At 41.0% G+C, this 22,520-nt stretch overlaps 1 protein-coding gene across 4 annotated transcripts in view; it reads left to right on the top strand.

Annotated features, from left to right (window-relative positions):
- Positions 1–22,520, top strand: part of Ntrk3 (neurotrophic receptor tyrosine kinase 3) — a 375,670-nt gene that overhangs the window by 333,547 nt on the left and 19,603 nt on the right. The window contains exon 16 of one of the 4 annotated variants that reach the window (XM_052160417.1): positions 11,094–11,168. The exons of the other annotated variants lie outside the window; for them this stretch is intronic. Coding sequence (XP_052016377.1) covers positions 11,094–11,168 — 75 coding nt within the window. The remainder of the gene's footprint in view (positions 1–11,093; positions 11,169–22,520) is intronic. 4 annotated transcript variants of the gene reach the window in all.

Here is a 22,520-nt window from a genome sequence, read left to right on the forward strand (position 1 = left end):
CTCAGCCCCAACCAGAAACCTGGGAAAAAATGAAGACCTTATCCATCAGAGGCAAAAATTGTGCTTTCTAGTTTACCTTCTGAGGAGAGTGGTCCTCATCATAAGGATCAGCTTCATTCCTGGTCTTGACTAATCATGCAAGTTGTTCCTCTAGAGGTAGAAATAAGGTTGGGAGCTTTTGGGGTTGGACAATTATTCAATCCATGCCACCTTGGTGGGAAACCTAACATAGAGTGAGGGAGTCACTCTTCCTTACCTGGTATGTCAAGCAGGAGTATGGACACCTGACTGTTCATAAGTAGAAAAAGTGTTGGCAGCTGTGCAGATAGGTCCTTGAGGGTTACTGACTTCATTGGAAGGGTTTGACACTGTGGTTTTAGGCATTGAGGTCTTATGAATAGACCCAGGAAAGCAAGGAAGAAAAATGACATTGACTGTCAAAAGATGATCTCCTCGTGAGTCTTTCTAGTGACCAGATCCTGTTGCTGAGCCTCAATGTGCATTGACTGATTCGAATCCATTTTGCTATTTATGCAGAGCAAAACAGTGAGGATTTGTATCCCATTCTATCATGTTTATTAGGGGTAATTCTAGACTCCTTTAGGAAAGTTACAAAGATGATAGTGTTGTCATTAGCCCTTTATCTAGTTTCCCCTACTGCAGAGTTATGGCACCTTTGTCAAAAAAAGAATTAACAATGGCAAGCAGTGTTTATTCAACTTCAGAGTATTTGGATTTTTTTTTCAGTTTTCTACTATTATTCTTACAATCCCAGAAAGCCAAGATACCACATTAGTGCTACTGGTGATGTACCTGCATTGGGGCTCAGGATCCAGAAAATGGGCCAGCTCTCAGGCAACACAAGGTATAGAGGGTTAAGAAGGAACCCTTACCCCTATGTATGTTGTAACTCCAGGTTTCAGAAAGAATTCCTTTGAAACTGTTTATTTCTGAACAACCTAGAAGTCACATGTGGACAAAAGCCTTAGATAATTGTCTCTGGCAAGGTTTGAAATAGAAGGATGGAGGAAGGCAGGCGCAATCCCTTTAGACTCCACAGTGCCTGGACTGTCCCTACATCTGTTCATTTTTTCAGCTCTGGTACAGGTTGTATAGTGCTCATTAGAAGACATGGTACATCGTGGACTTCTCTGCACACAGGTGCTGTAATATAGTCACTTGGAGTGAATTTAGAGAAGCAACTTAAATGTTAATGCCTATTAATCTGTGCAAAGCTGCCAAGAGAAAGGAACACAAAGGAGGGGATCAGTAGCTAATTATAGTAGTCATTGCAACCTCACTTTCTCAATTAAAGCTAGTGGATCTGCACACTCATTATCTACCAAATAACAGACATTGTGGAAATATAGACATCTAGTGAAGGATGGGAGCGCTATTTAGAACTCTGGTATCAGTGACTGCTCTGTGTCTATCAAGACATCACATTTATCTGTAAAACGTCGAGCTTGGTCTGTGGTTCTATATTTCTTTTTTATCTTATGTCTTCGATGGAGATAAATTCTTCATATGATGGTAAGAGTGGAGGAAGCTGAATTTCTCTCCAATAGTGGAAGGCACAGCCAAAAGGATAAGAGAATGCCGACTACTTTATCCTCTACTATTGCTTGAATGACAGGTCAAACATGTTCGTTGTCCCAGCCCCTTTCGCTCTTCCTATTGAAATTAGAAAACAACTTTGATTCTGGAAACAGATATTTTTACATAATTACTTAGATCTAGTTTGGCAATTGATGTTTAATTTTGGCTGTGCTCTTTTCTTTGGGACATCTAAGGTAGGCTAACAAGGTAAAGGATTGGCTACAGGAGGAGGATTCCTTTATATTATTTTTCTAGGTATTGGGGTTACCTAAATCTTTCTTGCATCTATACACCCTGACACTGTCTTCCTTCGTAGGAAATTCTGTACTTCACTTCAATCTAGTGGAATAGCAGGGGTAACTATTGCAGCCTAAGCATTCTATAAAAGGCAAAAGTGATCATAGGAAAGGCTTTGGTTTTTACATCTTGGGATACTGTGGTATAAAGAAGCATGATGATCAGGAATTTGAACACTAACAAATTGACTCTAACAATGTGGAGAATTTGTTTAATACATTTGCTTCTCAGTGGCCTAAAGAATACTATCCTAGGGAGAATCTTTCAATCTTTGTTTATGGGCAGTTTATACCCATTTGACTACTGATGGTTAGAAGCCCAGGTTTCAGCACTGTGGGGACTAATGATGTGGAGGGAATCTCTTTCTTGCCTTGGCTCAAAGCTGATCTTTTGTAAAGTACCAATCTCCTGTCTTTCTCTCAATCACTTTGACTTTCTTACCTCAATATCACAAGTGTGTTCTATACAAATATAAACACCAACATTTTCTGCACTAAACAGATACTTGGCTGAGACTTTGGGGACTTACTGTAGACTTTCCTTCATCACTCCTTCTCCTGGAGCAGGAATAAAGATCTAGGACCCAGTTCTGTCATCAAGTCATGTTGGAGACATGAATTTCTTAGTATCCTCAACTGCCAGCTCATAGGGTGGAATGGTGCTTTGCTTTTCAGTATTTTTTCATATCAGTGAAACTTTCCGTCCAAATAGAACTCAGAAACACACATATGTAGACAGGTAGACATACAAATGGGGCATTAGGAATCCATCTTCCTTGATATGAGTAGTTGATTAACAATCCTGGGCAGTCATATTGAGTTAGAACATACTGGTCTAGACAAGGGACCAGGAGACTCTGTGCCACAGGAGCAGAAGAGGATTGAAGGTACCACCAGAATATCACTGGGACTCAGAGAGATGAACTGAAGGCCATAGTTGAAGACTCAAAGTCATTGCCATGTTTGACCTTAGAAACAAGTAACCGTAGTTGCAGGTTAGGATGCATTTTTAAAAGCACATATTTTAGGCCACCCACTCTCTTCTATGTCCTAAGAATTTTAGAAATAAATGAGAAGTGCCGGCTCCTTCAACTCTAAAGAAACACACCTCCAGTGGGATCCTTACATGTCACCTCTGTCGCCCTGATGGCCCCAGGCAGGCTGGCATCAGCATCATCCCAGGCAGATGGACTGTTGGCCTTTTTCCAGGGCTGATGGGATTCCTTTCTCAGGTTTCCTCACTTATCCCTTCCAACTGTGGCAAAACACTGTGATAACCAGTGAGCACTCTATGTCTTTGTAATTCTTAGCACTGTTTTGAAGTGTGACTGACATTCTTAATCATCTCTACCCAGAATTCTACATATTTCGAGGTAAACCTATCTATCCTCTCTGTCCCCAGCAGAGAAAACTGCCATATACTATAAAATAAAATAATATTATAACTCCTCAAAAAATCTAAGAAGATTGGAGTGATCAAAATGGCTGTGCACTTTATATAGGCAGCTAATTCTATTTTGTTTATCGTGACTGACAAGAGAACCAGTAGAGTGAAATCTGTGCCCCTGCTTTGCTCTGCTAAAAATGATCTTCTGAGAGCAGAGCAGAGTTTTCCAGTGATCTTGATGCAGTCTCATCTCTGAAGGGCTGTGCTGGCTGTTCTCTTCTACCAGGGAAGGTGGTACGTGAGTAGGACGGACATTATTATTACTTGCCTGTCTCCATGGGGACAAGCCAGGGAAGATGCTACAGGAGAAAATTCCAAGAACAGGAGGGATGTTTCCTTGAAGCCAATTCTGATGAGGAGAAGGAGGCTGCAGGAGGCCATGGAGTGTGGTGAAGAGCCCTTAGTTTCTCTCCCCATGCCTGTGCAGGATGGTGATAGATGCAACATGACAGGCACTATTTTCCTTCTGAAGTGCAAAAAGCCTTTTGTTTACTGAGACAAACTGAATATATAACATACAAAACCACATAAATTTCCATACAAATATCTTCCCTATGAGCTGTAATTAAGATATTTGCATGTAAAGAAAGCAGTGTATTCTCTTGACTTCCTCCTGGTAGGGAATTATGTTTCATAATCCACATAGCTCAAGAATATGTGAATTGTCTGACAAAACAGGATGAGGAAGAGGAGGAAGAGCTGGGGGAGAACAGGGAATCTGGTCAATACAGTGTCCTCCCCTCCCACTCCCCTAGACTTAGCCTACCACATAGGACAAAGCTGGAGGTAGGGAGATTTGTTGCATAAGAAAAGGGGAGCTGAGCACTAAATCCTAAGTCAGGCTGTAGTCATTTGAATCTTCCAGCTTCTTCTTAGAGTTATTCAACCTCAGGAAATGCACTTAAATTCTCTAAGCCTCAGATCCCTTATCCGAAAAAGAAAGAAAAAAAAAGAGAGAGCATGAGGGAGAACAATTTCTTCTTTTGTGTGGATTAAATAAGATAATGTATGCAAATTGCCCAGTACCTATTAGGCACTCAATAGATGGTTATTATCATTCCATGTAAGTGAATAAAGGAGAAATTATATATAAGAAATTTTAAATAAGTTACATGCCAAAGTATTTCCTATGATAAATCTTTGGTGCTAGATCCTGAAATTAAAGGAGGGAAGAGTCTACTTAAGAGAACTCTGAGAGATAGGAAACAAAGCCATGCGCCATGCCAGGTCCTTCCTGTTCAAGTGAGTCTACTCCAAGGCCAAGGAGAAAGAGGAAGCCTATCAGTCAGTGAGGGCCTTCCTCATGGTGAAACTGCTGGCTTCAACCAAGTACTATTCACAAATGGAACCATGACTTTCCAGAAACAGAACTCCATTTTCCAGGCTTTGTTTGCTGTCATCTGTTTCTTGAGTATTTCAAGAGTATGTATGTGCTCTGGTGCCTTGGGAAAAGAATGGAAGCTGGCTGAGGTCTTACCATCTTTTGCTCTTTCCATTTGTAATTATCTCTTCTGCTCCTTTTCTTGGGCAACCTGAGGTCAGAGAGATGAAAGTCCTTTGTACTGGGTTGCTTTGGTGTAAATGCTTTTATTCCTTTGGTCTTGCTGAAGATCCTACGTAAAGGCAGTGCCGATAGCCTGATGAACAGTGGCACAGGGTTAGTGAATGTGTTGAGCAGGGAGGAGCAGTACTCTTATCTCTCTTACTCAGACAACCGCTAGGATACCTTGTCTACATCTTCTCCACTGACTGACTTGCTTCAGGCTCTACAGCCAGGTTGAATTTTAATTCTTTGTACTTAGTCATTTCTTTCTAGTTGACCAATCGTCAGCTACTCATATATATTCATATATATGTTCAAGTTTGTCTTCTGGAAAGCCAAGGAGAAAGGAAGCAGTGTATCGGTCCGTAAGGGTTTTCCTCATGGTGAAATACTTGTTGGCTTCAACTAGTTGCAAATGAAACCTTGAGCTTTTCAGAAAGAGTTCCATATGTATGTATGTATGTATGCATGTGTGTATATATGATGTATGTATATAATTATATATTTATATACATATGTGTATATTCATGTTTTTGAGTCATTCTGCTTTATCTCTCAGAATATTCCTTTTAACACAAAGGAACTTAAACTATTCATTGCAAAGGTTTTCACACAAGTACTTAATAAAATGCTTACTTTTATTGATTACATAAACCATGTGAGATGTATTGATGGGTAAGTAATAATGTTCTTACTGCTTTAAGTATTATTAAATTTCATGGGTCTCTGCTTGACAGGTAGGTGCAATGGTCAGTACATGGGGGTCTCTGGGAATGTATATCTGGGAGATGGCACTGGTGTCTTAATGAAAAATCAGTTGTTGCATTCATATTTCTCACTAGTGGCTCAAGCATTTGCTTTTGAGTGAAAAAGTATGAATGAAAAGATCATAATGATTAAAATATATATGAGACTAGATTTAGTTAAAGGAACAATTCATTTGTTTATACACCCAGCTTTCAAAGGACATATGACCAAAGCATTCACATTTAGTAAGACAGTTTACATAAGAAATAAGGTTATATTGAGGAGAGAGACAAACTAGATTTTATTTAGTCAAATAATTGGGAGTTAGTTTATTATTCGACCCTCCACTGTTTTCTGTGACAATGAACAGCCTTCATACTTTTAAGTATATGATCTTCTTGGTTGCTTGTAAATTTAATTCCTTCAAGGCCACATAGTATATGCCCCAAGTGTGGCAAACATATCTCAGGTAACAGCTCTGTGGGACTGGTGGTGATTTCCCTGAGCAATGCTCTGGGCTGTATCTAGGGTAGGAAAAAAGGAATGAAGTGATATTTTACCATGGGTTTAGAAAAAGGATTGGTGGCATCTGTGTCCTATTGTTCTCAGGCTTGGCATGCATTATTCCAGTCTGTGCTTCAATTCAGGGATTTTTCTCTATTCTTTAAGGCATGCTGTAGCCATAGCATCTCCCAAGTGGAGGGCCTCCGATATAGCATGCGTTTGAGTGTTCTTGTGTTGAAAGAACATGTACAGGGCAGGGGGGTTACCAGATGGACCTGCACGACTGGGCTTCCCTTAGTTTATTTGTTCAAATCTAGATGAAACTAATACCTTAGTGTCCTAAATTATCTTTAGTTAAGCAGTTGTTTGCAGATTAGTACATTCGTACAGTGAATGCTTCTGGGTAGATTTGATACCCATTCCATCCTGCCAAGTTTTTAGTAGTCCAGTCACATGTCTCTCTACCAGTTCAGTGCCACCAATTTTATGCCAACCTGTCCCTGTGTGCCAGCACTATTTTAAGCAATTATTTTTTATTTTATTTTATACTTTTTTGCAAAATTGAGAGGTCAAAGACTTGGGTTCTGTGTTCCTCCCCAGAAGATCAATTTGTCAATAATCTTTGTGTGTTGCCACTGGATTCAACTGTTTCCCTACATACACAAACCACTTTTTATATAATTATTTTATGAAAACCTTTGATAAATCCTTGCTGAAATTTGAGCAAATGATCTGCAATGGCAAATCTGTGGAATCCTAACTTGGAATTAAGTTAAAAGTCATCTTATCACATCTTCTTGACAGATGAGTTGACAAGGACACTGGAAGAGAGAAAGGGGGAAAGGTGGGAGGGAGAGAGGGGAGATGCATTGTCAAGTGCATGTATTTAATTATTAGGAGCAGAATCCTGACAAAAATACTGTCATTATTTCTTGGAGATCTGAGATTTATCTCTGATTTCCATTTTAGTGTGTTATGTTCACTGGCTGTTAGGAGCATCCCAATTTACATATCACAAACATGCAAACTGAGTCTCAGGGACTAATTGGAAATCCTCAGGTTTGTTGTTCTGATTCATATAAAGGTTTTCTTTGAAGAGATAGAAGGTTAGCTATTAATATAATTTTGAACAGACCATACTAATATTGTATGTCTCCCATGAGATAAATTGGAATTCCAAGGTAGAAGTATAGTTATATATTAATCCAATCCTGTGTGGTGTTTATTCTAATAGAGTTTTGTGGCAACACTATTTCAAGTAAAGGAGGTGAACATTTGATGTGACTCAGAGATGGTTACAGTGGCAAAAAAGGAGACTTTAATTTAGGGGTCTTAGGCTTTCCTCTGTACTTGTTGAATAAGCAACAGTAAGAGAACTGAAAAAAGTGGGGTCCGTTAAACAAAAGAAAAAACTGGGGTCCGAAGATGATAATACAGATCAAATGAAATGGAAGCTGGGAATACAGATCGAGTTAAAGATGCTAGAAGTACAACAGGTAGTGATCACATTTATGGAATGCTGTCTTAATATCCATAAGTGTTTTATAGGGAGGGATTATTTTAGTGTATGTTTATTATGAAAATACATACTCAAGAGTGCCTGATAACAAAATATATATGTATATAACAAATTATATACATACATATGTATATAATTTTATAAATGTTCATTAAATGAAATAGAGCAGAAGATAGACATACTTAGTAGTGAATGATCTGGATGATGATTTATAGCTTTAGTGCTGGAGATACTAAATAAACACAAGGCTAGGCTTTAGTAAACAAATGCTCTGAAGGGGTGGTCCTTTCTTATTTTGGTGTAATGAATGGTTTCTGCTTCATTTTTTCAATAATTTATTTTTTATTCACTTTGCATCCTGATCGAAGTCCCCCTCCATCCTCTCCTCCCAGACCCACTCTTATGAATCCCTCTCTCCATTACCCTTCCCACTCTTCTCAAAGAAGGGGAATTCCCCCTTGGGTATCACCCTGCCCTGGGAAATCTAGTCCCAGCAAGACTAAGCAATCCTCTCTCCACTGATGCCCAACCACTGCCTCATTTTTTAAACCAATAATGTAGATAGGACTAGCTATTTCTCTAGAGCTATTTCAAACTTAAAGATGGTGAGGCTCAGTTCTGTAGGCCTTATATGAAAATAGAAGATTCTGGATTATAGAACAGTAGATTCTTTCTCCCCATAGATTTTCTAGAAACCCCATACACATGCACTTTTGAAGTATGAAAAGGGCACCCATGCATGGATATAAGGTTGCAGTTGATGACTACAGAGTTTTGCATTTTTTCTAAGTCTGAGATGCTAAGAACATCTCTACAATAGAGATTCCTGAGATGAACTGTAATGTAAGATCTCATTATGCATGAGCAAAGAACTGTCAAGTGTGTATTTCTGTGATGCTGAGACATAGTAGAGTAAATCAATCCTATCCATATCATCAAATTCCTAACTCTGCATTCTTCCCCAGATCATGCATCCTCTGACCCTTCTCTACTTCACCCCTCTATGTAGCTATCTATTCTGCTCCAAACCTTTCTCCCTCATTCTACTCTAGCAATTCTACTCTAACAATTTCTACTCTTTTTATATTAAAAAAATCATTTGCTTGACCTTTCTATCCCTTCTAACTTCCATTTGTCTTTGCTAGTACTGAAGTAGGGAGTTTTTGTCATTTGGGGGGCTTCTGATCTTACCACTCACTATATATGACTTTGGAGGGTCAATACTTATCTTATAATGCCCATATTTAAATGTATTTACTCAAGGCTAATCCTTTATGAACTGCCTAATAAATGTCATTGTTAATAACAACCCCATTTCTGGACCCTTCCCTATTCCCCACACCAACTCAGCATCACATTCCCATTTAATGCCTGAGTGATGTCTTACTTTTCAATGCTGCCTCTTGGCAGTCCTTTGCTTCTTTCATAGATTTGTATGTTTCTCACCCTGCCCCCCAAGTTCTGAAGTAGTTAGTCGAGAGCCAATAGCTTTGCATGGTTAGAATCCTGTTTTGCTTTTATGCCTCCATCTCTTTTTTTCTGTGATTAAGACATCTATAAACTTCCTCTGGAGTATTCATTGAATATCAAAGCTTTGCTTTTGGAATAAACTCACTACAGCCACAATACCACCTCATCAGACAGTGCTGTGGAGTTGCCTGCTAGCATGCATGGAAGCTCTCATGGGGGGGGGGGTCCTTTAAGGGGAATCTTATTTGAACATATCTTCACCACCTGTGATGTGTCTGACCTCACAGCATCTCAAGGTCACTTGTTCTTTGCAGGAAACACCCCCAGCTACTCCATCCATTCCGATCCTCATCCGTATTCACCCTCTCACCTCTGCTCATTTAAGATCTTTGAATAAAACCTCATTTCTCCAAGATGGCAGTCTGTGCTCTGTGGCCTCCTTCCGGACTCTGCCGCAGAAGCCCTGTAATTCCATCCAGCTAAGCCAACATGAATCCTGGTTCACATGACAGCACACTCCTCTCCACAGATGCACAATGTTCTCTGTAGTTACTGGAGAAGACTGCATGAACAAAGTGCAGAAGTCACAGAGCTTTGACAATAGAATTTATTTTCTCACAGTTTGGAGGCTAGAGTTTCAAATCAAGGCACGGGTAGCTTTGACTCTTTCTCAGGCCTGACCCCCCCCCCCCTTGCCTTGTAGATGGTCACCTTCCTATGTCTTCACAAGACCTTCCTATTATAAGTATCTATGACCAGACTGCTATTTCTTTGAAGACATAAGTCATACTTTAGTGCCCAACATAATGACCTATAAAGCCCTTATATGTGCTATGGATCCAATCTAGGGAAGTGGGAGTTAACTTTCCAACATATTAAATTTGTATGGGGGACACAATTCATCTCATAATCTCTTCTCTGCCATCTTTCCATTCTTTTCTTCATTCTTATTATTTCTTGCTGTCTATCTCACAATGCCATCAAAACCCACCAAGTTCATTTTATTGTCTCCATAGGATGGGTTTCTCAGCCTTATCCTACACACACATGGGCTTGCTGCTTCATAAACATGCTCCAACGACCACCTTCATCCGTATGTGCTTCCTTTGCCTCAGGCTCCATAGAGAGTCAGGCTGTATGTGTCTCTTGTCCTTTTACAGAGTTCTTGCCCCCAGAGGTGCTTAAGAAAGGTCAATGCTACATTACCCTGAAGCCTTCCTTAGAAATAACTTAGTTTCTTCCTTTCCTCTAACTTTTAGTGAAAGGTATCAAAGGAAATGGGATTTTCCAGGGGTTTATGAAGAATTCAAATACAGATTCTGTTGACAGTTGGAGGAAGCAGAGGGTGCCAGTGTCCATGCAGATGACACTAGTATACACGGTGTCTAGATATCGGACTTACTGACCTACTTTCCAAACAGAAAAAGCAGGAAAAGAAAGAAAATAAAGAAGGATTCTTGGACCCTGGGAATACTAGTGAATTCATAAATTTTCTGATAATACAAGAAAAATAAATAGTCCTTCGGGAGCTTTGGAGAAAATTCCTTTTCTTTGACCTAAGGGGTTAAGAATAACAGATAAAATGCACTTCCTTCTAGAGTGGTAGTGTCTGAGGCACTAAGCCTGTGGAAAGGAGAATTGACCCATGAACAGAAAACCTGTTGAGCTTTGGTGTTCCTCAGAGGCAGACAGTTGAGTAGTATGGACTACAAACAGGGCTATGGTGCTGTGGCATTTAGGTTGTGCATGAATCATTCTTGATTGGTCTTCTGAGTGTAGGCAGACAATCAGGAGTCTGCCTATGGGTGTGAGATAGGACACTGGAGGCTATGCTCAAGAGAGACATCTATTTCATTAAAGACAGGCCTGCTTCCCTTCTCTCCCCATCCCTCCTTTTTCCTCCCTCTTCCCTCATTCCTTTTCTTCTCTCTCCCCTTCCTCCCTGCTCTCTCCCTCATTCACTGTCAGGAAGGGCCATGCCAGAAGGGCCCATTCAGCGTGTCGTGGCAGCAGCAGAGGCTAGCAGCGTCAGCAGCTTCCACAGTGAGTCTGGATTTTGTTTCTGGGGCCAGGGGATGGACAGGGCTGTCCACTGACAGCTTGCAGGCTTTGGAGAGGAACTTCCATGTACAGGAAGCTGCTGCCAACTTTATTTTGACTGCCTTCCCCTTGACGGGGGCATCAGTTAACTTCCATGGAGGTTCCCTGCCAAAGCTTTTGGTGTGCTTGTGTTGTCTCATGTGGATGCAGCATGGTGGGGGTGTGGGGCCATGATCTGCTAAAAGTAGGTGCATAAGTTGATTTAGGTGGCTGTCAGCAAGTCTGTCCAGGCCTGTGTGTTGGTGGAGGCTGGAGGCTCTGCATGAATGGTGGTTTGGCTGCTTTTTTTTGCATTTCAGAAAGTGTGGCCTTGAGTCTTGCACATTCTTTGGTTGTCTCATGCTCTTAAGAAGTTCTCTTGAGGGATCTGAGAATACCATAAACAGATAGGCTGATGGGTTGGAGAGCAGAAATTGTGCTCTTGATCTCAGATGAATCCTAGTCTAAAATTAAGTTGATGTTCGGGAGAGTTACTAAAGGGCCAGATTAAGTAAAGTATTGTGCATATTTGGGGGAGATTTCAATCTCCCCATGTTAGAAGAGATGGACGTACTTCATATCCAGTAGAGGGTCCATGGGCCCTGTCTTGGTTATCAGACTATATCCATTAACCTCTTTATACTTTTTTTTGTCAGCATTCTTTATGTTCTGTTTGTAGAACAAATCCTCAGAATCACAAAATTTACCACCCTTTAAAAATCTAGTAGAATCCTCGTTTTTCACCCTGAGAAACTTCCTCTCCAGGCCAGATGTTGTGTTCAAACACCGACTGAATGTGATGTTGAATGAAGAAGCTTCGGTTTTCTTATATCTGATCCTATGCCAATGCTGCAGTCTCATAGGCAGGTGCAGGGAAACACTTTGAAGATTTCACTCCGTTTTCTCCTGATTTGGTTAGGGAGGTAAATAAGCATAGCCTCCCAGATTCTTCTAGAGCCTCAGTTCCACAGGCTTCTCATTGATACTGCCACTTAGGTTCAGCTTTTTTAATTTCCATTCTCATGCTATGTGACACCTGCAGGCAGAATGCTTGCAAGAGCTCAGCCTCTACTTTTGCTTTCAAAATGTCATGTGTTTTCCATTACAGTAGGGTCCACCATTGGTTTCAGGAGTTGACAGGCTTACCAAAGTACTAAACTGATCAAACTTATTAATTCATTGGAGCAGTTATTTATTATAAATTGATCATGTATGTATACTTGCTTCTTTGGTCCCTGCTAGAGTGAAAAGAGAAAGCTATTAATACTTAAACAGGAATAAATAGCACATTGGACCTTTCTCAAGTACATTAGGACAATTATGAATAAAATAGGGGAAATTTTTCTGTTGGTAATTCGGGAAATCAAAGATAAAGTTTAAGATGTATCACAAATTAGAGAGGCAGGTCCTCAGAAGTAAACAAAGGAAGAGAGTAGAAAGAGAAGTGTGTGATGTTGGTAGTGGTGATGAGAGTGATAGTGGTGTGTGTGTGTGTGTGTATGTGTGTGTGTGTGTGTGTGTATGTGTATGTGTCAGCACATACACGTTGTGCACCTTTAGGTAGAATGTCAAAGCAATTGAGCTGCTTAAAAACAAAAGTACATATTTTATCTAAGCTCGCTCTCCAAGCAGGATTTTTATAGTTTGGCTAGTTTTTCTGAAGCAAGTCAGAGCTAAAAATGTCTGAATTCAAATGAAGTAATAAATATAAACTTTAGATAGCAAGAAGAGAATATTTGGTGGCCTTGAATTGTCCAAGCAGGCTTTGCCTGGCAATTAGCCCAGTTTTCATGTGCTAGAAACATCACTAAGGAGGACATCAAAAAGTGAATAAGGCTGATTCATTCATTTTAGGAGCAACTATGCAAAAAGTCTCTCAATCTGTGATTTATGTTGCCATTTAGCATATCTTAAGGCCTCTCTTTCTTCCTTCTGGAATACCAAGGATGGATGTGGGAAAGGTAACTTGCATTTGATGAGCATCTACTCTAGGCAGGCACCTTGCTAAGGGTTTTGAGTAAACTTTCTCATTTAGCTTACACTGCTCCCACAGAGGCTATCACAGCCCCATTTTGGGATGAGCACACTGACATTTAAATGCAAAAATAAAGAATGAGCCAGAACTGAAACCCAGAAGAACCTAAGTCTGAACCTCCACCTTTATCATCAGTGTCAGTAGCTGTCTTTGGGTATCAGTTTGCATAAAATGAGGGATCAAAAGAATAGTGAAACTCCCTATGTATGTTCTGGTGTGCATGGCTGGGTCAAGAGCTATTAGTAGACATGTTAGGGTGGTAGCCATGTTGTTGTTGGTTGTGCATGGCAGAGCAACATCCATCTGCTTCTTCACATTGTGTTCTCCTCAGGAGTGGTAATGGTCCTTGGAAATTTGTTTCGGTAGCATGTGAGCAAGTCTTCTTGTGTGATGTTCATGTTAAACAGAGATGAAAGTGTAACCTTTGTGTAAGAGGGGTCCTGCTTCTTGTGCACGTTAGAAGGAGGGCCAGTGCATGGTGCTTGGGTTTAGTTAATTGGTGGGGAGAATGCATGCAAAGTCCTGAGACTGTCCAAAGATGTTTTGATGGGGGTTGGGTGAAAAGTTGAGTTTGAAGATTGTTTCTAATTCCTGACTGCCTTTGTGAATGGAGCATACAAACTCACCTCCTTGGATTTGGGGGTGCCATCTATGAGAAGCAGACGTATCTGGACAACACCTCAGATCCTATGCTTACATTTAACAATATCAGCTATGCACCTTTGAATCTGTTTGCAATGTATTCCCATATGTATTCTAGGAAAAAAATCAATATCTTGCCTTACACATAAGATGGACTCTTGAGGTTCCATGACCTCACCAGAAAAGTCACTATTTAGACACATGAAACAGACCTGACATAATAAAGGGAAGATGCATCTCAGGATGTCAACATTCTTCTCCAGTTTTTCTAAAGGTTGCTGTTTTTCAAGCAATTCTGGCTTTGTTAGCATTTTGCAATGTGATGTCCTGAATAGGGTGTCTCAATGCATGTCAAAGCAAGTCTCTTTAAGTTTCACAGGATGTTCCTTGTAGATAGAGGGAAGTTGTTCCTTACTTTCCCCTTCCTCTTCTTTACCACTCTGATGACAATACCAAGAGAGTGTATTCCAGGCCCTTGAAGACAACTTACTCTGGTCAACTCATTACTCCTCTATGGCCTTTCAATCACACCTTGGTTCTTCAAAGCTTATGAGCTATTGAAGGATTTTGTTCTTCACTCAGAAGCTAAAGAGAAAAGTTTTGTTCATTCTCTTTCTTAGGATATTTCTCTCTGACTTATGGCTCTGAGTTTCTTCCCTGATACAATAAAACCAAATAACTCTTTTCTTCTAAAGCATTAAGCTCTCTCAGCATCGACTGACTTCTCCATTCTGTATCTGTTGAGGCTCCTTGAAATCCCAATGGGCCTGGAAGTGAAGTTGAGAAATATTTAGTTCTTGTCCTTTTGGGGGGCTGGTTATCTATGACCTATCCTGCTTTATATAAGGCATGTCTTAAATCTAAGTAAGGGTTAGTCACTGTTAGAAGGACAAAGGATAAGCCCTAGACACAAGCAAAAAGAGCTGGTCAAATGTATATTTTAGTTTGTGAACTTGCTCTGATCCCCAAACTAAAATTCATTAATTTTTATAGTATGTCTGTCTGTCTGTATGTATGTACTTATGTACATATGTACATATGTATGTACATACGTACATACTTATGTATGTATGTATGTATTTATGTATGTATTTCTGTCACTCTGGGACTATCGATCTATCTATCTATCTATCTATCTATCTATCTATCTATCTATCTATCTACCTATCATCTATGTGCCTATCTATCTATCTATCTATCTATCTATCTATCTATCTATCTATTTATCTACCTATCATCTATGTGCCTATCTATCTATCTATCTATCTATCTATCTATCATCTATCTATCATGAATGGAAATGCGTTTGGACCTGCTCACATAAAGGCCAGAGGATAACTTGTAGGAATCAGTTCTCTCCTTTCACCATGTGGGTCCTGGTGAATGAACTCTGGCCTTCAGGCCTGGTGGTTTTAGCTATAGAGCCACCTTTCTGCAGGTACATCCTTTAGCATACCAGCATGCTAAAGGATAAGAAGTTTATCTCCCCAGTGAAACCAGCTCATGCATATACCCTTCTCATTGCATGCCTAAGACCTATGGGAGGAGACTGAAACAAACATTGTTCACTTCTCTTTGAGCTATCCCTATTTCAATTATCACTGATGTTGTGGGAGAGCTCTGATTTCATTGAATTTGTCTCTAAGCAAAGGCGCATTTAAAAAGACACTGGAACATTGATAGAGCCATAGTGAGGTTACCAAGTGTAGTATTCTACATTTTCCTTGTTATCTAAACTCATCATGTGATTCAAGAGAATTAAGAATGGTTTTTGGGGGGTGGGGTAGGGGAATGAAAATATTAATCTGTGCAAGGTGCCTCTCATTCATATGGTACCTCAGAAACTTATAAAACCAGATGGATTCATTGTGTCTTCCCAGTTGCTTGGGTTCTATTCTGAATAGGTGATTTTTCCTTTAAATGGCAATTAATCTCTGAATTCCTGGTTCCCTTTCACACTATAATGATATGAATAGATATCTAGGGCCAAGTAAGTCTTTAGAAGAGGATAATAAGAGCTTCTTTGGATGAGGTAGAGCTCACGTATTCAAGCAAAGGATATGTGGGAGCCCCTCAGAAGAAGACAGGAGGTTTCCTGGATACAGGGCTGCTCACAGGAAAATTATCCTAGTCTTTGTCATCTGTTCTTTGATCAGAACTTCTCTTTCAAAGATGGTCAAGTGCATTTGAAACCATAATTGTTGTCATAGACAAATGACTCACAAGAAATCCATATGTCTGGAAGCATTGTGGCACCACCTCCAGTGGGTAGACACTAGAAGGGGTGGTGAGTTCCGCTGTCTCTGGGCTGGTGCCGGCCTCCTGCCATCAGGAGTTAATTCTGCTGATGATTATTGCTGCCTTCTTCTCTCCAGCCGCTTGTGGTTAACCCTGATGGAAAACAGGATTTCAACAAGATCTCCAGCCAAATGTATTTTCATACCTGACTGAGGAAGTTGCCATTCAGGGTCACAGGTCATGAATTAACACATGACGCGCTATGGACGATAAAGCTCTGGTGTATGAGGGCCTGTAGGGCAGAAGGTGGGTAAAGGGAAACAGTTGTTGCTTTTGCCCTTGTTGGGGGAATCCCATTTTTGCATGGCCTTCCACTCTCTACCTTATTTTCTCTTCTTGGGTTCATTTCTAAAATTGAGGCAATTAATCCCAGAAATAGAGACAAAGTTAAGAGTTGAATTTTCCAATGTTTTGCTGGGATTCTTTTAGCTCCAAGTAAAAGAAAATCTAACTTAGAATCCTTTAAGCAAAAAAGACAATGTGACACATTAATAGTAAATTCAGAAGTACGTTTGTTTCTGGTGCTAGACCAGGATCCATGTGATAGCACCAGAGTCACCGTATGCTGGCTTCTCTGTTTCCTTTCTTTCTCATCCGCATGTAAGCTTTCTTCTCATTCCTTCATTTGTTTTGTCTTTGACATTAATATTACAGAGATATTGACAGAAAGTAGATGTCCAAACAATCAAAGGTAGTGTATTCTGAATTTTTATATGATAGATATTGTTGTGGCTAAACAGATTCCTGGAGATTAAGATCAGCACACAAGATTTGCCTTTCCCAGGAATGGCTTGGTATAGGAATTCAGCTGAGAAATCATCAGTATTATCTCTGCAGTCAAGTTGGACATCATGCAGAGAAAAGTCTTGACCAAGGAGGCACAGCCCTTGCCTGATTGCCTTTTCCAGTCTGTCTATGATAATGGGAAGCATGGGATTCTGTCTGGTGTCATCTTTATGAATGCTGTCTGGGATGATGTGAGCCCTTATCTAACTTATTGCATCTGCTGATATGGATATTTCAGAATGAAAATCCCCCTTCAACTTTCATGGGGGATGTCTATAGAAGTCGAATTCTAAGCTATCTAACACATTTTCCTGCCCCAACTCATCAGCTTGCATGCTTTAAAACATCTTTACTGCTCAGTCTTCCTTCGACTTAGAAGTGCACAAAAATTTTGGCTTGGTGTGTTCAAGGATGCTGATTTTGAGAGTCAGAATATTTTAAGCCTAAGTCTTGCTACTTTCATGTGTTTTTAAAAATAAACTACCTATAACCTTTCCCTCTTTCTCTACTTTCTGTCTGCTTTCCTCCATGCAAAGTGGGCACTGATAATTATTTCTAGAGCCCAGTGTCTCAGGCAGGTAAATGAAGCCGTACATCCTAATGCACTTACCATATATCATGACACTGGGTAGTGGCTCCTAAAGGTGCTGTTCTCTGGCTCTGTTCCCTGAGAAACGGGTTCTCTTTATGGCCTCAGAGTTGAAATACTGAGACCACCTTTGTCATCTCTGTTATGGCGGGTACCACAATTTTAGATAAAGATGAAGGCTCTCCTCCTGGAAATTACCTACTCTAGCATTTAGCCTGGCTCATTTGCGGGCAACCCACTTGATAACCCAGGGAAAGACTGAACTTCAGAAGGTTGGAAGAGCTTTTGGAAACAGGAATGCATATAGAAGAGTAGGGCTGTCTTTGTGAGAGGGGAAGGTCAAAACCATACAGTTGCTATTGCTGGCTTAGCATTTAAGACTTTCTCCTGGGTTGGTCCTGAGAGCATCTACACCCCCCCCCCCACCTCGCATTGTCTGACCATGAAGAGAAAGCCAAAAGCAGAGCTCATTTACAAAGGGAGAGGGTGTTAGCCATAGCTGATGGCCTTAACCAATGGCCTGGAAAGCCATATGGGGCATGGAGCCTGAGCTCTGAGCCCCCATCCTGTTCATCTGAGACCGTTTTCTGCCCTCATTTCTCTGCAGAACAGCAGGCTGAGTTGAAGTAAGTAGGTCCCAGAACGCTAAGCTTCTCCCAAGGCAGGGAGGAACATTTTGGAGTTGTGCATTCTCTGCTTCACTGGGACTTCCTGTTTGGAACTAGGTGATACTGAGACATCAATCATTGCAGTTCCCCCTGAAGCTTACCAATCTACCTTAGAAATATGGACATAGGAAACTATGCAGTGTCACATAATGTTGGAGAGGCCTCCTGAGGTTGGGCTCTTGTTCTCATTGGCTTGATCACATATACACACATGCATGTGCAAGTGGGTACAAGCACACACAACTCAGGCACACACACCTCTCTAGAAAAGCAGACTTGAGACTGCAAATCCTATAAAGGACATTCATTCAATGTGCTTCATATTCTGATTCCGATAAATAGTTATGCCATGGACAAACTCCTGTAGTCTCTGAGAAGAGAAGAATTTTAACAGTCCTTTAGTCTAATATGTCATTATTACAGATGTGAACATTGAGACTGAAAGGAATTCTAAGTCTTCTAGAGACCTAAGGTTCCACCTTGTCAGGACTGTGACAAGATCTCAGGTGACCTGGGTCCCAACCCAGTGCCTTTTAATTGGATTCCACGCTTTCACCAGCTCTGGAACTCTGCTGTCTCCCTTCTAGAATGCTGGATGTGTCTCTGGCCTCTGTCAGGGTAGTGTGGCTGGGTCAATCAATACCCCTCTCCTGGAATTTCTCAGGGGATGCCTGACTAGGTACCTGTGCTGAATAAAATAGTCATGTAGCAGCTTGTGTTGATTAATCAGCCTGCAGTTCACAGAATACTCCAGCCGCTGTGCTCAGCCATCTCCAGGATTCCCTGAGAATGACACTCTGCCACCTCTTTTTTTTCTAAGTTGAATTCCCTCCTTCCAGTGAAGATGAAGAACTGTATCTACTGCTTTGTGTGTGTGGTCCTGCAAGTGAGCTCTTTCCTCTCCATCCTCCAGGATGAAAGGGTTTTGTTTCATGACTCAAAGAAGCACCCCATTTTCCCACTAGGTGAACAGGTGCATTTTCTCTCTAGAAAGCTCTTGGGTATGCAAAGTCCCATTGTAGTGACCCTCTTCTGAGCTGCTTCAGCAGCCCTCAGTGAGGTTAGAGGAAGGGCCAAGAGTTTGCCCAGGCTGGGGCTCTTCTTCATAGTTCCTCTCACGATGAGCTTCCAACTTTCCTTAGCCCCGGGATGCAGCTATGGACGACAGGTCTCTGCTGTGGTATGTATTGTTTACTGAAGTAATTAAAATATGCAAAGTGCTCCGAGTCCACCCCCAACCTCCCTCTGCTCCTTCTGGCATTTTCAGTTGGCAGTTAATAAAAGAGTAAGGGCCTGGCTCAAGGGTTCTGGGTTCCCTCCAGCTAAAATGACTAATTTGGAGGGATCTCTAAGTTGTAGTTGTCACCCCTGACAACAGCTGTGGCTTTCTGGTTGACCTGCTGACCCTGCAGTACATGACCTTACTGGAGAGGGAAAGTCAGCGTCCAGAGGAAAATGGGAGCAAATGTCTGGTTCGCTGTTTGCAGCAATGCAAAGCCAGAAAAGACTTCTCATCTTTCCTTGGGGGTAGCTTTACTTTCAAAGTGCTGCAGCCAAGGACACTGGAAATCGATTCCCTAATACAGCTTAATCACTCTATCCCTAGCCACCAAGCGTCCCCATCTCCTTACACATAGAAAAATCACACCCGATCACTTAAATGATCTCGATGCTGGGCTCAGAGATTGCTCTATGCTAATATGAACATACAGTAGAGCAATAGACTGGTATTCCACATCTACCCTCCCACATTAACGCCCACAGGAACCATCACTCTGACTGTTCCACAGGAACCATCACTCTGACTGTTCCTTGCTAATGTATATTGAGAGTTATCAAACTCCAGGCACCCTGTCCAAATTTCTATGGATTGTTTTCACTTAATCCTTGTGAAAAAAAATCTTATTACTATTTAATCTATGGGGAAACTGAGATTCCAAAAGGTGAAGTGATTTCTCCAGGTGACTTGGCTGTAAGTTTGTGCCTGCGTCATGATATGCCATTCTGACTTTGAATGCTGCTTAGGAGGACACAGACCTTTTCTCTTTTCTTAGGTTCTGTTTCTGAATCCATCAGTTCTTCTAACACATCTCTCCCCTGCCCTGGGGGGCACTGAAGAAAGTACACAGGGTATTGAATGTTCCAGAAATGTTAGGCCTGGGCTCAATTTAGCTCTCCTTTGGGCCCAAACACATGGCTGGTTACTTGTCTTTCCTCATCCCAGACAGCTTTCAGGAAGTCTTGTTTCTGAAAGATGAGTGCTATACAAAGTTATTGGGTCAGAAGAGTCTTCACAAGGATTAGAGGAAGAGTGCACAGTGGGCAGAACCTCCTTGTAGGTGGTTTGCAAGCATCCAACAATGATGCAGGTGCCATGCACTGAAGGAGATCATATTGATGTAGGAAACGCTGATCCTTAGCTCTTGTCAGGGGAGCTGCCTGCTGATGGCTATCCTTACAAACATCCTTTAATTAGTCCGAAATCCCTGAGATGAATGGGATCAGGGGCATCAAAGCAGAAGCTGTTTTACTCTGTCTTCTTCTCAGGCATCAAGACAGGGCCCAAACAACAGATGCACAGGCTTCTCCTAACGTCCAGACATAACTTCTGTGTGACATACCTCACCAATGTGGAGTTAGGAGGATGAGAATTGTGGAACTAGAATGAAGAAGGAACATCAATAAAGAAGATCACTTGGCCTGGATGTCTCATCCAAAGCTGAAGGGGCAGTCCAGCTCTCATCCTGAGTTTCCCTGGAAACAGGGTCCCACTGGTCATGAAGAAGAGTATTTCATGGATTGTTGAAAAGCTTCTTGCTCTCATGACACCTGCGGTGTTTATCTCTTGTCAGCTCAGAATCCTACAGTAAACTCATCATTCAAGTGGAATAGTGTGCATGCATACTTGTAATCTCAGCACTTGGAATACAGAGGTGGGAGGTCTGTGCCTGTGTTATAGAATGAATTCAAGACCAGCTTGGGCAACTTAGTAAAACTGGTCATAAAATAAAAATGGAAGCAAGAGAGCAATTACAAACAAACAAACAAACAAACAAACAAGCAAACACCAAAGACCCAGGGTCATAGCCCAGGGTTAGATCATTTATGCAGAATGTACAAGACCCTGGACTCATGGCCAGTATTGGGTAATAAAAAACAGACTTAGTTATTGCTGTGTTTACTTTTTTAATATTGAGAAAACAAGTCATGGAGGTAATTCCTGGCAAAACTTGCCTTTTGCATAAAAGGCTATTTCATAGTTTATTTTTCTCTTCTTTTTAAAATTTTAGTAATTGATATTGTATATGTATGAATGTTTTGCCTGCAGATATGTATTTGCACTGCATGTGTGCCTGGTGCCTGTGGAGGTCAGAAGAGGGCACCAAACCCACTGGAACTTAAGTTATAAATAAGCCATGTGAATCTGGCAACAGAACCCTGGTCTTCTGCAAAAGTAGCCAATACTCTAACCACTGAGCCATCTCTCCCGCTTGTCAGAGTTCATTTTCTTGAACCCAGTTATTTTGCTTTATGTCCTACAGTAGGATCTCACACTCAGAGCAAGGAGAGTGTTACATATTCTAGTCCAGTCTTGTCTTCTGTGGGATCTACTTTAGGTGCCTTTCTTGAATCCCATAGCTATGTGTGTGTGTGTGTTTTGTTTTTGGTTTGGTTTGGTTTTGGTTTGGTTTTGGTTTTGTTGTTTTAAGACAGACCAGATGCAGGAATCAAGACTGACACTAATGTAGTTCCTGACTGCTTTTTAGGCTATGCCCAGTGCTTGTTGATGGCACTGTCGTGAGCTAAAACCAAACAAAAACAGAAAACAAAAACAAAATGTCACAAGAAGAAGAGCTTGGGGGATGGTGATGCTTTCCTTCAGACAGATGCTTGTCTAGCAACAGACTGATTTCTCCTCTCTGATCTGCTTTCTTATCCAATATGGTTGTTTCACTGTTGTCAGGGCTCACTAAGCAGAATGTCTAAGACCCAGGAAACTTCGGGAAATGCTTTCAAGGAGGATTTTGATTCAAATCTCTGTGCATGTATATATTTCCTTTTTCATTTGCTACCTTATTTCTTTTCAGTATGCGCTTTGAGTAGGTGGGTTATTATCCCCATTCCACACACAAGGAAGTAAGTCTTCTTGAAGATAAACACTCCGTGGTTACTGAACTGGTATACAGCCTCTGCTCACTTAGATGTAATCGCTCTGCTTGCTTTGGATCCTCTCCTTTCTCAACCTATCACACACATTTCGGGTGTCACTTACCATGTGAAGGGAAACAGAACATCTG

Source organism: Apodemus sylvaticus, chromosome 1 (genome assembly GCF_947179515.1).
Source record: "Apodemus sylvaticus chromosome 1, mApoSyl1.1, whole genome shotgun sequence".
In the NCBI taxonomy this organism is placed as follows: Eukaryota; Metazoa; Chordata; class Mammalia; order Rodentia; family Muridae; genus Apodemus; species Apodemus sylvaticus.